Below are 17,142 nucleotides of genomic sequence, written 5' to 3'. Positions count from 1 at the left end.
AATGCTCAACAAGCTGTCGCACGGCGAAATCGTCGTGCAAGACACATAGCAGCTGATGCATTTAATTTGGTTGACAAAAAATTTTTAAAGTTATTTCATTTAACAAAACCATTAGTGCGTTATCTAATAAGAGATTTAACACCATACATGAAGCAGAGGCAGCGAAGATCTATGTTGGATATTAAAACAAAAGTAAGTATAAATATAGAAATTTATGTACATAAATGTATAGAATTATATTACACGCATAAAAAAATAATTCTTTCTTCTCAGAACAATTCCTATTTCTCACAAAAAAATTAAATTGTTCTTAAAAATAGAGATATAATCTAGTATGGGCGTATATCGTATAATGAGAATATAACGCATGTCTATGCGCTAGATTTCGTCTCTATCTTCAAGAATAATTTTGTTTTTTCATTTGTGAAAAATACTATCACACAGTATTATATGTTAAAATATATATGTCCAATTATATAATATTATTAAGATATATACATGTTAGTTTAATTTTTAATTCTGGTTTATAGATATTGACAGCATTACATTTTTTGCATATGGTAGTTATCAAACAGGTATAGGACAAAATTTGTATGTTGCTATAAGTCAAGCATCTGTATCTAGATGTATTAATGAAGTAGTAGATGCATTAAATCAGGCAGATATAACGAACCAGTGGATTAAATTTCCCAGAATTTTAAATGAATTAAAATATTTAAGACAACAGTTAGTACATTTAATTCTTTAACAATATAATATTAAATATGTATTTTAATATTAATTTATATATTTTTTTTCTAAACTACTATAATAAGACATTATAATACATTTCTAGATTTTATGATAGCCATAGATTTCCTGGAGTAATTGGATGTATAGATTGCACTCACGTAGCTATTTTTCCACCAAAGATTCATGATGCCATAAATCCTGAACATTTATACGTTAATAGAAAAGGATATCATTCCATAAATGTACAATTGGTAAGCGTATAATTGTTGTTCTTTTTAAGATTAGAATTGTTATTATATCATTTGTATTAATATTATATATAATTTTTTAACTCAGGTATGTGATTGGCGTTTAAAAATATTAAATATAAATGCTCGCTACCCTGGAAGCACACACGATACATACATATGGAATAATTCTAATTTAAAAGTAGGAATGGAAAGAATCAACAGACAGTGGCCAAATATGACATTTTTCCTTCTAGGTATAAACACATTATATTATTTATAGTATAGTATATACATATATGAGGTGTTTTTTTAAATTTCGCCCACTGAAATATAAAAAAAAATATTTTTGGATATTTTGACTCAATTTTTGATCAAGAATAGCGCTACACGATAAATGGACATTTAAGAAATATTCTATATTATATTAATATTTTAGAAATATATTTGTATTTTGTAATCTTGTGATATATATTTGTAACTTAAATTTTAGAAGCGTTATTAACTATTAATAACTATTAATAACAATTAATGCTTTAGGTGATTCTGGTTATCCTCTACGACCTTGGTTATTAACTCCAATTATTAATGCAGAAGTAAATAGTCCAGAAGAAAGATACAATAGGAGTCAAATGTCTTGTTGAGCTTTAATAGAACGTTGCAATGGCTTATTAAAGATGCGGTTTCGCTGTTTATTGGAACACAGAGTTTTACACTATTCACCACAAACGGCATGCAAAATTATAAATGCTTGTGCTATTTTGCACAATATGTGTATAGAAAATAATATCCCGTTCCCACAATATGATGATGATTGGCAAGATGATATGTTTAATCAGTACATCGGTGATAACAATGAACAAATAGAGTGAATCCTGATTTGGCAGCAGGTAAACAATTGCGAAACAGATTGATTCGTACTTATTTTCGTTGATATATATATTTATATACATATACGAATGCGGAAAAGACCTTACATATAGAATATATACATTATACATATAATGTGTAACATACATCTAATACATAATATTTAAAATGTATATATAACATATAATATAAAATAAAATAGTAATGTAACATACTTCATAAATTTTTTGAATCCTTTATAATAAAAAAAAAGCAGTATCACATGGAATCACAAAGAATTTTTATGCAGTCTTTACTCTGTAGAACTCAACATATAAATCATAATAACTTCTTATTTAATAATAAACATGGATATATTGACAAACTTTGAACTTATAATATTTAATATACGTAATACACATATGAATAATAAATATTTATGCTCATATTAAATTTAAAAATAGGAACATATAAAAATAAAACTGAAAAAATAAAAGATCTACAATGCAAGAATTTGCTGTATTATGAAGGATTGCATTTTTCAACAGCATTAACCAATCTTTTTTGAAGTCTTAACTTTCGTTTCTTCAATATTAACTTTTGGTCATAATAAGAGCTTTGGATTTGGTAAGTTTGTTTTGCTACTTCTGCCAGTATCTCTGTTGGCTGTTGTATAGATTGAACATTGTCTAACTTTTTTTCCCTTTTTTTAATTATTGGTGTAGTTGGAGAACCATTATTATCATTTTCATTTAAATTGTATGCACTATTATCAATTAATGAATTTTCTTTATCTTTATTGTTGTTTGCTTCAGTGCTTTCCATGTTAATATTGACTGCATTATTATGTTCACCAATTTGTATCAACTCTCCTACATTCTGCTGAAGATATTCCCCTTCATTTCCAATTATTTCAAAATGTATCTAACAATAAGAAGCAGAGATACATAAATTCATGCGTTCTATTATGTTATAATAAGGAATATAAAAATAAGGCTAAAGAAGAAAGTAAAGTAAAATAGAAGAGATTGAAGAAATTAGAAAAAACCTATCAATTACAAAAATACATGTAGAATTTTACCTCAGAGTCTGATCCTATGTGAACCTCACTTTCGTTTATTTCTGTGTGTCCATTAATACTTGTGGAACAAATTAAATTTAATGTTGTTGCCTCTGTTGTACTTAATTTTAGGTTAGATTCAGTCCCTCCTCCAGTTTTATTTCGTTCTGCATTTATTTTGCTTTGCTTCATTTTACTACGATATTGTAAATCTTGCCAGCACTAAAATATTATGATTAACATGATAATATAAGTTTTAATGTAATAGAAATTATTCGATTTATATCTATTATATGTAGCATGTTAATATACGTTATATACTTACTTTCCGTCAAGATTTCCAATCTTTACTTATACCATTGCAACTATTTAAGATATCTGTTATCTTTTGCCATAAGATGGTTGCATCTTTATATGTAAAATCAGCTGAAAATTTACCCGACAACAAGCGCGGATTTTTTTCCATATATTGTAATAATAATGTTTTTTGTTCTTCGGTAACATTTGCACTGCGCTTTTTCTTATCCATTTTCGTTTTTCGCGTGAGACCTCTAAATGAAACCACTGTACTGATATCTGATTATTATTTAAGTGACTATTTGTTAAATTTATCCGACAAGAAGCGCGGATTTTTTTCCATATATTGTAATAATAATGTTTTTTGTTCTTCGGTAACATTTGCACTGCGCTTTTTCTTATCCATTTTCGTTTTTCGCGTGAGACCTCTAAATGAGACCACTGTACTGATCTGATTATTATTAAATGACTATTTGTTACTTACTGACAAGTACTCGATGTTTTTACTACAGATAGTTAATAATCCAGTGTTGCCACGTATTCTATTCGTGCAAAAGATACGTACACGAATCTAAATACGAACGCTCGCATTGTGTCTTAAAGAATACATATCGATGATTGAACGATAAACGTATGCGTATTTGAACCATTCGTAAGTTACGTATACGCAAAGTTACGAGTAAGTTAGAGAATCGGGGCCCTGGGTGCCGTCACATGCGGCGTAACCTGCGTAAGCGTAACCTGCGTATTCTAGTAATTTACTAGAATACGTTATCTTTTATTTACTGGAATACGCCATTCTGAAAGCCCGCATTCAGGGTGCCGTCCCATGACGCGTATCGCTGTACGCGCGTATTCGCGTATCGATAGATACGACCAATCACTGAAGATCCGCCGTTTTACGTACGCCATAATTTTGCCCTTAATGTCCCATGGAGCTTGCAAAATTTGCAAGCAGATCTAACAGAATGATGTTGTAATTGGCGATCCGCTAATCCGCTTACGCACGAACCGCTCCATGGGACATTAAGGGCAAAATTATTTCGTACGTAAAACGGCGGATCGTTAGCGATTCTTATTTCATGTAGAAGTGCTCCTTAACCAAAAAGGTAGATACAAATAAATACGGTAGTATATTAGAGTCCTGATTGAAAGAAATTATAATCTATTCAGTACTATTTAGTACAAAATAAGATGTTATTTTTGTTACAGAAAAAATGGATTCAAATGAAGACTATATATTGTTAGCAATTTTTACATTAGTAAACAAATTCAAACAAAGTAATCCCTTTAAACAAGAAATACTGGGTTGAAAAATCTTATTTTTGTATGCATTGTATGAAGATATAAGAAACAAAGGAAAAGACAAACGTCAATTTTGGGTACGACCCATATTTACTGTGCATCGACGTCGAGGTCTACAATAGAAATCATAGCAATCGTAGGGCCTTAAGTCGTAGAAAATCATTAATGATACTTACAGCTGACGGCATATTTTCTTGATTTTCCATAATTTCGTGGTAATTATAGAAAAATTCAAAATCCACTTCAAAAATCAATGAAATTAAGTTTATTCGATGCGTTTTTGTATGAAACGGAAGAAATCTGGCAAAAAAAGCGTCGCTCTGCCCCACGAACCAAGATATTAAGCGTTAATAAAAAATAAACCGCTGATTGTTGCGTATAGGCATAAACGGCGCGTACGTAAAACGGCGGATCGTCGGTGATTGGTCGGATCCTTCGATACGCGAATACGCGCGTACAATGATACGCGTCATGGGACGGCACCCTCACATTGAGCGTATTTCGCGGAAGATTAGAGAAATGCGGAACTAATGCAACCAATGCTGATTAGAATTTCTGTTGTACACTTTAACAGAAATGCTAAATGAATTTACGATTGGTTTTCGTAACCTACGCATCTCGAAAAGTACGCCTCATGGGGAACCGGTACCTTTCCATCGCGTATATATGAGCGGATGATCGAATAAATTATTAAAATCGGAAAATTTTGTGAAACCACTCTTAGGCTTATTCGACGCGTTTTTGCATGAAACGAAAGAATCTGGCAAAAAAAAACGTCGTTCTGCCTTGTGATCTGAGATATTAAGCATTAAAGTTGATGACTATTGAGGTTAGGAAATCTGTCACAGAGGCAAAATGAGGTCTATAATTGTACTGTTCCACATGGGTTTCGACTTTTCACGCGATGCAAAGGGGCGCACGACTTTTATAATTGTACTGTTGCAAAATCGAAACCCTTGTGCATTTTTTCAGACAGAATAAGCTAAAATGAGCCAGAAATTAGATTCGACGCATAGTGGTTCTATCATGTTTCGGCGTAACAACAAAATAGCGTAAAAAGCATAAAGTGACTAGACAGAAACTGATGTCAAGTGAAATGATATGATTGGTAGGCGCAAATTACGCTTACGCAAGTTACGCCGCATGTGACGGCACCCGCAGAGCATTTGGAAGAAGCAAGTGGACCGCAGTCTGAGTCTGAAGTGAGCTGAGTATTTTATACTCAGATTAATGACGTCACTATACTTGCTTACTTCGGTAAAAAGTTGTCACATGTCAACACAGGTTCATAACCTCACTTTGAAGTGAGTTTACGAGACTTACTAAAGCACACGGTCTCGATCTTGTGCAGATTATGGGTAAAAATTCAATTGAATCTCAGGCTGGAGTCCCATGAGGTGTATTTACCGCGTATCGCGTAACCGCGTAACCAATCAGAAGCGATCCGCTGTTGTGATTTCGTGTTTTACTGATTATTGATTGGTTACGCGGTTACGCAATACGCGGCAAATACGCTTCATGGGACTCCACCCTCACTTGTCAGAATGCAAAAGGAACGCGCATTCAACTATGAGTTATGACGTCACAAGTGAGAATTATCTGAGAATCGGTGTAAATGAAAAGCAGCTACAGCGTCAAGTCTGTCTGTCATTGGCCGGAATCAAACTACGCATTGAAGAAGTGATTGAAGATTGAAAGAGTGAAGTTTGACCGATCAGAACAAAAGGAGCCTGAATTTCTTTGTTCTCATTGGTGACATTTCAATCTTTAATCTTCAATCTCAATGGTCGCGTTCAGCAGACTCAACTGAGGTGCGTTCCGTATTGCGCATGATGCGCATGATGCATCCATTGTCCTTGTTTAACATTTGGTGAGCAACAAGGATAAACGACGCATTATGCGCATTATGCGAAAAACGGAACGCACCCCTGTTGTGGAGCGGATCCGTGAGCGCTCGCTGCTATTGGTGTATTCTTCTAGATCATCCAATAGTAGCAGCGAGCGCTCACGGATCCTCTCCACAACAGTTGAGTTTGCTGAACGTGGCCAATCTTCGATGCATATTGCATAGTCTGATTCCGACTGAAGCGGGTAGCACAGACTCTTGCATAACGCATAACACGTAATGCATAAGAATATGTACCAATCGAAGTTCTCCGTTTCTTTCCCTTCCATGTAATAGAGAACTCTGGTTGGTTCAATTTCTTATGCCTCATGTGTTATGCGTTATGCAAGAGTCTGTGCTCCCCGCTTGAGTGTCTGATTATATTTTGCTGATGACCGAACAAATGGCTGCTGAACGATTCACGTAGTGATGAGCGTCACTTCCGGTGGGGGCGTTAGAAGCTGAAGTGGAATGTCCATCATATCCGGTATCGGCCATCTTGTCTTGGATCTTCCGCTCGTTGTCGTTGGCGTGTAACGAGCATTCTTGCGGTGTTAATCTGGGTCGTAGTTCGCTCTCGTTTCGAGCGCTTGTCGTCTGTACGTTGTAGCTTGTAGCCGATAGCTCAGTACCAAGAACCGTCCGTAATTCACGTATCTCTTCTCTTGTCCGCAAGCAGCGTGAAACTTTGTGGTCTGCTAATGCGTGGCGTTTCAGAGAGCTCCCCGACTCGCGTAATGGCGGAGGATTTGGATGTCGAGGCGATGCTGGAGGCGCCGTATAAGAAAGGGGTAAGCCTTGCTTTTCTGTTAACTTTGTATCGATCTCATTTTTTTTACTTTCCTTTTTTTTTTTATCTCTTTCTCTCATTTGATCTCTGGATCGCCGTCGTTTTCGTCTCGTTCATACTCGTGCTTCGCATTGTAAGTACTGGATGGCGAGACGTGTCACCTTTTCTCTTTTTTTTTCTATTTTTTTCTAATATATGCACTCGCCGCCTTATGAGAGAAAGGGAACTTACCATTCTCCTCCATCCCGTTATCTCTCGCTCTATTATTTTATATATATTCTCTATTTCTCTGTGTGTGATATATGGATAGTTTTATATACAAGTATATATATATATATATATATATATAGACAAAGTACGCCATTGTCTCTGATATACCAACTATTGATCAACACCTCCGTTTTCTGTACTTATAGATGGTACGTTACATGTACCCTCGCGCTCATAGGATGTGCGCCAGCGAGTTCCTTGCACATGAAACTACGAGGTATTAAGAAACAGCAATCATCTAACATCATTCTCTACTTTTTTTTTCCTGTCTCTTTCCTTCTTTCTAGTCACTCTGTTTTTTTATATTTTTTTATATTTTTTTCTTACAAAGGTATAAGGTTTCATAAAATTAAAATGGAGATTACACTTGTCACTGCCGTGGCGATACGCTGTCGAATGGAGGCGATTCCGACAGTGATAATGATAACTCGTGGTAATCCATGGGAAGCTTCATGCTGTTTGTACGTGGTAACAACATCGGTACTTTAGAAAAGAGTCCCCCAGAGGTTTTTGTGCCACAAGCTTACGCGAATAAAAGTTGAATGAATGTGTAAATGAATGAATGAATGCAAGAGTGTGTGATTGAAAATTTGCCAAAGCATACGTACCGAAGGATCTGTGGTCCTAGGCATGAATTTTGGTACTTGTGGGTTTAAGAATCTATCTCAAGCATATAGGGATTCATGAATTTGTGAACTCGTGGATTTAAGCATACCACAAGAGTAATAAATGGAGATAGAAGATATAAAGTTGATCTGGTAAAATGCTTGCACTTATATGATGAATGAAATTATTCTTGCATTTTTTGGTGCAATATAATACTCCTTGAATAACGTAATGTTTTAAGAAGTTAAAATTTATCTTATCTTTAAGACATGTTACATAAGAAATAGAAGGGTATTTCATATTTAATAACACTGATAATATTCGGATAATATTTGAAAATTAGTTTTATGAAATTTTTTTTCTGTTCTCAAGTCTTATGTATATCTTGATTTTTTATGTTTAATATATAAATTGTAATTATTTATCTTATTTTTATATAATTATCTTATGTAAAAATTAAACATTTAATTAAAACATTATCAGACACAAGTAGAGCTTGTTGAGTAAACTTTGCTGTGATTTATAAGTTTAAAATATTTGCAATGTTATTTTCACATTTTATTTTTACTAATTCACTATTACGTTACTTATTGCTTGAATACTTCTCTCCATTTGTACAAAAACTAAAATATTTCTTTGTTTTTATTGCAAAGTTGTAAAGTGCAAATATGGTCACATTAAAATATTATTATCGTTGCCAGATGTTTTACTAGGGAAAACGCGTTTTACTTGTGATGAACGAGCTCATTTTACAAAATATCTAAACCCTGCCCATTGTTTTTGTACAATTTGTAATGATAGCAATTTCCCTTCTAGGTAGTGACATCATCAGGTATCACAACACTTAATTGCAGTGCGACAGAAGACACGTCAGGCTTCCGAAATTCTTACCTTGCTCTTAGCGTATTATTCTCTATTAAATTTGATGTTTCCAAATTGTTTACAAAGTGCGTATTCATCTTATTAATCAGTTCTGAGCGTAGCTTGGATATATGAGTTATATATCTATATCTACATGTGGAAAATTTTAATTTTTTACAATACAATATGTATAAACAAATGATAAATATTTAATGCGCAGTAATTTGATAATGTATTAAAAGTTTTCATGTAATGGTGTTATGTATCTATGTGTCATTTTTTGTAAAACCGGTTTGTCTCTTAGAAATCGGATAGGAACTTTGTAAACATCCTGTTTTATGTTTCGAGTTTGTAAATGATCATGTAAAAGTAGAGTAAATTGACTTGCAAAATAAGATATTTAAATTCATTTAAGAAAATGTTTCAAGAATTTGCTTTTGTTCTCTATCAGAATACTTCGTGTGCGTTCAGGAAGACGTTATTAACACTACATGTCATTCTATTCTTGTTTTATATTTAATGAACGATGGAGATAGAATGACCCAAATAGTGCTAATAGCCGAATACAAAAAGTCCTCGAATGCAGCCTTTGTATTCTAAATAAAATTTAAATTTTAATTAAATGAATCATATTGTCGGGATTGTAAAAGAAAAAAATATCCGTTGCGCTTGTACTCTGTAATGTATTAAATTACCCTTGAATTGCGATTGTAAATTGCATTATTACAAAAATGAAAAAAAACATTTTCTGGACTCAGCCGGATCGCGGATCTGTGTAGAATGCTTATGGGTCAATCTTTTGCTCATGTCAGAAGAAGGGGGAGGGGGGAAAAGAACGGCGGTGTAAAAAACAATCCCTGATTAATGAGAGACACACTCCCTAATCAGCAAGTACGCGCTTGGTAATCGTAGGCTAGCGATTAGGAGTGCTCGCTCGCGTCTCTCGCGTTTACAATCTTTTTGAAATCGTGCTGTCTTTGATGAGGGCTCTCTTTTGCAGAAGAAAAAGGATGTGTGGTTGGCCATTGGTAGTTTAAACACCAAGGCATGCTCAACCCAAGATTGCAATGCTTTCCTAATACCCGATAAAGCGATTGGTAAGTTTGAGCCAGGTGCATGCGACCGTGTCGCATCGCTATGCTCGCCCCGTCTGTCTTTCTCTCTCTCTTTCTTTCTTTTACACGCTCTCTCTCACGCTCGCTCTCTCTTCTCTTGTACCTTCCCCTCCCTCAGCGCTCTCGGAGACCCATAGAGTTCTGGAAATAAAACGAACAGAAAAGATGAGAAAGAGCACGAGAATTGACGCCGACGTCTGTCTCTGTCATCCAGCATAAAAAAAAGCATTGCTTTTCCGCAGCAAGGGAAGGTTGCTACCATAGTATTGATAGGCGATATGAAAAAGAAAACCATTATCTCGTAATTCTCGTTAAATTTGACATTTGACAAGAAAACAATAAATATAAATGAGAAAGTATAAAGATATATATAATGTTAATGTTATATTTATACATATTTATAGTGAAAAGACTGTCATTATGAAATTTACTAACGTTTTACGATTTGCTTTTTGTCCCCTTGTTCGCGCGTCCCTGCCACATCGGCTGGCTGGCATGGCATTCAACTGTTTGCTGTTCGTAGGAGCAGGACTCCTCTTCCAAAGACAAGTCCTCCAAGGAGAATGGGTCTAGTCGCAAATCATCTGGGTGAGTAGAAACTTTTTTTGCATTACTTGGCTATATTAAAAATTAAGTGGAGACTGTAGATGAGGATTTAATTGCACGATCCTTGTATCTAACTTTAAAGCTAAGAAATACTAAGTGACCCTACGTCCCGCATTAAAGTTTACTCGAATTTGGAGATCTTGTTAAAAGACGTCGACTTGCTATCATTTTATTTTTATTTTCTCGTGTTTTGAGACTTGGGTCACTTTCAAAATGAACAATTTTTTTTTACGAATCAGTATATCTGAATCGTAGCATTGACTACATGAGGCGTTAGTAATAAAGGGTCAATGATAATAGAATAATATTAATTATGAATAAAAGAACTTCAGTTTTCTAATTTATTTGAAAATTTATTTAAATGAGGAACACGAAAAAAATTGGGCTATGAAAAATTATTTCACTCAATTTTTTGTATTTTTCTGCGTGTATTTTGTTGCAACGCGAAATAATTGTTACGACTGCATAGGTTGTTAAAATTTTCGAAAAATTTATTGTGACTATTATTTGAGTATTATGTCAGCATGTTGTTAATCCTGATACACCGTCAGTACACTGTCGATTCAAATTAGAATAAAAAAAGGCTATATCGTTATTTCCTATAATGCCTTCATATTTTTACGCCATAATTGAAGCAGTATTAGACACTTGCCTAACAGACCCATCTGAAGATTTATTCTCTTTGTTATAGACCCCATACAATTAGTAAATGCCGGTTAATTTCATAATTCCAAAGGTTAAACCCGATGATGGTAAGTATATAGGAAGAATATCTGCACTACAGATTCTCCATTCGCGATATCGATATGTATCCTTATAATTCTAAATAAAAAAATATGAAATAAAATTACAAAGTTGCATTGTGCTGTCTTAATAATCGAGTTATAGAAAACTCGATATTAAAAAATAATAAAGTTCGATAATATAATTTTCTTTTTATAACTGAACCGAATGCTGTAGAACTAAGAATGCATTTTCCAGCATCTCAATGTACTCATGTTGTTTTATCATTACACATTTATTTAAATTACTTATTTAAAAAATTTTATATTTTCTTTAATCGAAGCATTTAACGATACCACATACCCCACATATAATATACTTCTATAATGATTATAAAACATCGATACAGATGTTAGAGTTGATTAAAGATTAGAATTTTGTATATGTAGAGATTTCCAATGGAATGATTTTTAAGCCTTCGATCTTGATAATTTTACATTTTTAGTGTATTTTTTTTTTGAGACTTAAACGTCTTAGCTTTGAAATGGAAACCATTTCTTTTCGTTTAATATAGCTGAGTACACATTTAAGAAAAAAATACATCTTTAATATACTACGTATGTAAATAAATAAATAAATAAATAAATAAATATTTATATATATATATACATACATACATACATACATACATACATACATACATACATACATACATACATACATACATACATATAAATAGGGATTTCGTATACGCGTGGCTACCTTTATTTCCATCTTGATACTTAAAAGGTTCATCTTGATTATTTAAAGGAATATTTAATTTGTTTTGTTTTGAGCGAACCTTTTTAATTGAAGTATTTTTCTTTCGTAGGAAGAGCAAACATCGCTCGCGTTCACGTTCAAGATCCAGAGATCGTGATCGCCGAGACAAAGATCGACGGGATCGCGAGAGAGACAGAGACCGGGATCGCGATCGGGACAGAGATCGCGACCGCGACCGTCGGCGCAGATCCAGATCACGCGAAAGACGGGATCGGGAAAGGGATCGTGATAGCGATCGGGACCGGGACAGGGACAGGCGAGACAGAGATCGGGATAGAGACAGAAGGAGGAAGAGATCGCTGACACCGCTAACCTTACCTAGAGCCCGACCGCCATTCGGTAAAGGTCACAGCCCGTTAGGAATGTAAGCATCTGTTATTTGTAAAACTTTCATACTAATCTAAATAGTAGATTCTAATAGTAAAATCTAATTAGTAGATTTTTTATTTTTTTTTGTGATGTCGAAATTAAATGAAGATTGCTACTGCTATATATCAAGATGCTAATCTATTCTGTGAGACTGCTATTCTTTCATATAAAATTAATAAAATTAAAATGTTCAATTTTACTTAAATATTGCATAATTTTTTTTTATTCAAATTTTTTTTACAACAAAAACTACGTACATTTATATAAATTTTAGATTTGTTTCATATAATAAAAATATCAAGATTACAGAGGGGTAAATTAGAGTCATATAATAAATGTAAAAACAACAGAATAATTAAATATAAAAGTAAATTTTTTGTGGTTATAGTATAATTTCTAGAGTGAAATATAAAAATAAAAATTTAATTTGAATCAATGGGGATATTAATCATAAGTTGTATATTAAAATTTATTTAATCGTTTAGGAATTAAACAATATAAGATATTTATTTTTATTTTCTTATCTATAGTTATATACCTTTTAAAATGCATAATTGACTAGATCCAGTCACAGAATTGCAATCTGTGATTTTGGGGGATATATTTATGCTAGATCAATATGAATATTAAATTCGGATTTGTTACTATTGCATTTAGTAACAGAAATTAATATGCAACAATATCAAACTTAGAAATTAGAATTAAAAAAAATTTTAATGTACTCTGTCTTGTTTTAATATTTACTGACTATAACATTTGCCTTTAGAAACGATGAATTGACACCAGAGGAGCGAGATGCTCGGACTGTCTTTTGTATGCAGTTAAGTCAACGAATTCGTGCACGTGATTTAGAAGAATTCTTTTCAAGTGTTGGCAAGGTACAGGACGTCAGACTTATTACATGCAACAAAACTCGACGATTCAAAGGTATTGCCTATGTGGAATTCAAAGATCCAGAAAGTGTGACACTTGTGAGTATATTAATTGTTATATAATTGGAGATAACAACGTTTCTTGAAGATTTTTCTTGTTTAGAAAAACATTGTTTTATACTGAATATATTTCCTTAATTTTCATATTACTTTATAGGCTCTTGGTTTGTCTGGTCAAAAGCTTCTTGGAGTGCCTATTGTAGTACAACATACACAGGCTGAGAAGAATCGTATGGGTAATTCAATGCCAAACCTAATGCCTAAGGGACAAACAGGACCCATGCGATTATATGTAGGATCTTTGCATTTTAATATCACAGAGGATATGCTTCGTGGAATTTTCGAACCATTTGGAAAGATTGACAACATACAGTTGATTATGGATCCTGAAACGGGACGCAGCAAGGGTTATGGTTTCTTGACTGTAAGCTTTTATAGCATTATACACAAATGTTTCTCGTTAAATATATGCATCAAGATATTTATCTATATAATAATCGAATTAAGTTATTATAATTAGTTGACATCTTTAAGATCGTTATATTTGCATGGAACTCAAGATTATTATTTTTTTAGTTCAGAAATGCAGACGACGCAAAAAAAGCGTTGGAACAACTGAATGGATTTGAGCTCGCTGGTAGACCTATGAAAGTTGGGAATGTAACGGAACGAACTGATCTGATTCAAGGACCTTCCCTACTCGATACTGATGAGTTAGATCGTAGTGGAATTGACCTCGGAGCAACTGGAAGGTACGTAAAGTAATAACAAGAAAAATCTATAAAAGGAAAAAATAAATATGCGAACTAAGGTCACATTTCATTAAAAAATGTGTACAATATTATTTTCGCAGATTACAACTGATGTTCAAATTGGCGGAAGGTACCGGTCTGGAAATTCCTCCCGCTGCAGCAAACGCTTTAAATATGGCACCAGTAATGGCTCAGCCGCAACCACCACCTCAAGCCGCGCCCCCCATTGCGACACAGTGTTTCATGTTATCCAACATGTTCGATCCGCAAAAGTAAGTAACATATTTCCTTATATCAAATAAATATTTTCTTTGTACGTTGCATATTTGTAGACCTAGTGTTAAGTATACCATACTTTCACTAGGGGGAATATATATGCTAAATAAAAAATGTTATCATAATTGATTCATAGCATATGTGCAAGCAGTGATATGCAAAACTAATGATAACATGATAAACTTATTATAAAAGCATCTTTTAAAGCAATAGTCTAATTATTACAGATGTAAGACTCAAGGTTTTTTAATGCTGAGTCTAATCGAATTTCATTTCTTTGTTTGAATCCACAGTTTGAACCAAATCGAAAAAAATTTATATGGATTGAATTGAATTAAATCGAATCATTGGAATTAAAAATTAAAAATTAATGAACAATTATTATAAATATTATTTTGTAAGTTGCTGAAAAGCAGTAATTATGTAATTTAAGTTGACTCTTAATGCCCGAATAAATCCAATTTTCAGCGTCATGCTAAGCATCAAATTAAAACTATGTAATCACACTGACGCTGCTTTTCAGCATCTCGTGAAATGATACCTTCAATATTCAGCTATGAAGAATAGACTTAATAACACCTACTTCAATAATATGGCTGTCCTGTTTTAGTTATTAGCAGTATATATGATTTTAATATGTGATTTGTATTCGACTCTTTTAAAGTTGAAATTTTCGGATAGTTTGGATTTGAATCGTTACGATTCAAATCCGAACCTAATCATATCTGATTCGATTCGATTCATATTTGAGTAGTTCACATCTTTATTAATCATCACATATTAATCTTATTAATTAAACAATTTAATTATATAAGTTCTAATAATATTTAAATTAAAAAGTCGTTTAAACAATTTTGTAATATATAATAAATCACATTCCGCAAGAATATCCTACATCACACACACACACAACTTTTAAAGGTTTTTAAATTTAAATCTTAATTAAAAAATATTGTATGAAGAATATATATTTTTTGGTAGATTTTCGTTGAGATTCTTATTTAGCATTATGATATTTATGTAAACTATTTTAAGTTAAATTAAATATTTTTAAGCTCGAATAAAGCCTTGATTTTGTCATAAAAAATACTGTTCCTAACAGACTTTTAAAAGAAATTTCTTATAGTTATAATTGAAATAAATCAGAAATTGTAATTTGTGACGTTATTGTTTCTAGTGAGACGAATCCTAACTGGGCAAAAGAGATCCGCGACGATGTGATTGAGGAATGCAACAAGCACGGTGGCGTTCTGCACGTATACGTGGACCAAGCATCACCACAGGGCAACGTTTACGTAAAGTGTCCGTCAATCGCGACTGCTGTGGCAGCTGTGAACTCGCTGCACGGTCGATGGTTTGCCGGCCGCGTTATAACCGCAGCTTATGTGCCGGTAGTGAATTATCACTCGTTATTTCCCGATGCAATGACCGCGTTACAATTATTGGTGCCAAGCGCGCCGCGAAGAGGAATGTGATGACCTTGAACGAGCAAGCGAGCGAGCGAGCAACAATCGTCTACTAATGTGTAAAATTCTTGCATAATATTGCGTTTTTCTCTCTTATGTACTCTTGTTGCTGTCTGGTGGAATCGCATTTTTAATCCGTTAATAAGAAAGGATGCACCCTGAACAACAGGTTTCAACGATTGTATGTTGTCACTTGTGTCACGTTTCATGAATTCATTATAGTATTGTAAACGTACGAAGTTCGATTCGTTTCGCAGCAAATGTTTTGTTTGCATGAGTTTTGATGGTATCAAAATTTGTGATGGTCGAAAATTGTACGAACTTGTTCGACATCTTGCATTTGGCTGTTCAGACACATGTGAATTAAAGAATTTATAGACCCCAAAATATTTGATTTTTAAGTCATGTTGTATATATATTTATATTATTTCATATTTTTTTATTTAGTTTCTCCTTGTACGAAGTAATGTAATATGAAACAAATACTGATTGTTCTGATTTATTTTTTTGTACTGTAATGAATATATATTATAAAAAAATTACAAAATTGATGTTTTTTTTGTTTTGAAAGGGGCACAAATTTTGAAATCAGTTTTTTTTTTCGTCAAAAAATCTACTTTAAGATATATCGTGAAATGGCTAAATGGCTTGTGACTAAAAGGCACAAAAAAATTAAATTGGATTGTATTAACAATCAATAAAATAACTTTGTTTTTGTATGGGAATAATCGTGTTTGTTTTTTCAGTTACAGACACCTGAGTGTTCATTGGCGCGGCGCAATGTTTCATTTTATGTATATCAATGTGTTATGTTCGCGATTGAAATAGCGTAACGTATTTTTAAATGTTTTAATGAGATATTCAGTCGATCGTTCATAATAGTCACTTTGAATGAAGAAGGGAAAAGGGTATGCACCTATAATCCTTTCATTCCTAGTATAGTTCACGTATTAAGTTTATAATATACATATAAGATGCTTAAATATTAAAGAATAAAAATATCTTGTAAATTTTTTATCGCCTAATTAATTAATTTTATCCAATTTCTATTACTACTTTTTTGTTTATATTCTTTCTAACTTATATTTACAACTTCAATAATATTAAATTGAAAGGAAAAATATGTCTAATTTGAATCTTTTTATTTTCGGTTTATTTGAAAGTATAAAAAATAATTCCCATAATTATGTGTTATTATA

At 32.9% G+C, this 17,142-nt stretch overlaps 3 protein-coding genes across 4 annotated transcripts; 2 read left to right on the top strand and 1 right to left on the bottom strand.

Moving 5' to 3' along the window:
• Window positions 1-147: 147 nt before the first annotated feature.
• LOC108770385 (putative nuclease HARBI1) lies at window positions 148-1,925 on the top strand. Its single transcript, XM_018521952.1, has 5 exons — window positions 148-192; window positions 518-726; window positions 836-983; window positions 1,069-1,216; window positions 1,500-1,925. Exons 1-5 carry the CDS (start codon window positions 148-150, stop codon window positions 1,601-1,603), a joined length of 654 nt encoding a protein of 217 aa, XP_018377454.1. The 3' UTR covers window positions 1,604-1,925.
• Window positions 1,926-2,330: 405 nt separating this feature from the next.
• Window positions 2,331-3,084, bottom strand: LOC108770394 (probable polyketide synthase 33). The gene is made up of 2 exons (XM_018521965.1): window positions 2,890-3,084; window positions 2,331-2,732 (listed from the first exon to the last, which is right to left on the bottom strand). The coding sequence occupies exons 1-2, from the start codon at window positions 3,058-3,060 to the stop codon at window positions 2,331-2,333; spliced, it is 573 nt and encodes a 190-aa protein (XP_018377467.1). The 5' UTR covers window positions 3,061-3,084.
• A 3,745-nt stretch (window positions 3,085-6,829) lies between these two features.
• Window positions 6,830-16,903, top strand: Caper (RNA-binding protein 39-like protein Caper). Of its 2 annotated transcripts, XM_018521960.1 has the most exons (9): window positions 6,830-6,954; window positions 7,035-7,146; window positions 10,521-10,585; window positions 12,198-12,512; window positions 13,284-13,488; window positions 13,607-13,873; window positions 14,026-14,201; window positions 14,303-14,473; window positions 15,655-15,952. In XM_018521960.1, the coding sequence occupies exons 2-9, from the start codon at window positions 7,057-7,059 to the stop codon at window positions 15,950-15,952; spliced, it is 1,587 nt and encodes a 528-aa protein (XP_018377462.1). In that variant the 5' UTR covers window positions 6,830-6,954; window positions 7,035-7,056. The 2 variants fall into 2 exon arrangements, with proteins under 2 accessions (XP_018377462.1, XP_018377463.1); XM_018521961.1 differs by lacking the exon at window positions 6,830-6,954 and having other exon boundaries at window positions 7,057-7,146; window positions 15,655-16,903.
• Window positions 16,904-17,142: the final 239 nt, after the last annotated feature.

This window comes from Trachymyrmex cornetzi, unplaced genomic scaffold, assembly GCF_001594075.2.
Source record: "Trachymyrmex cornetzi isolate Tcor2-1 unplaced genomic scaffold, Tcor1.1 scaffold1269, whole genome shotgun sequence".
Lineage (NCBI taxonomy): Eukaryota > Metazoa > Arthropoda > Insecta > Hymenoptera > Formicidae > Trachymyrmex > Trachymyrmex cornetzi.
Note: the sequence above shows the minus strand (reverse complement) of the source record. Positions and strands in the feature narration are given on the sequence as shown.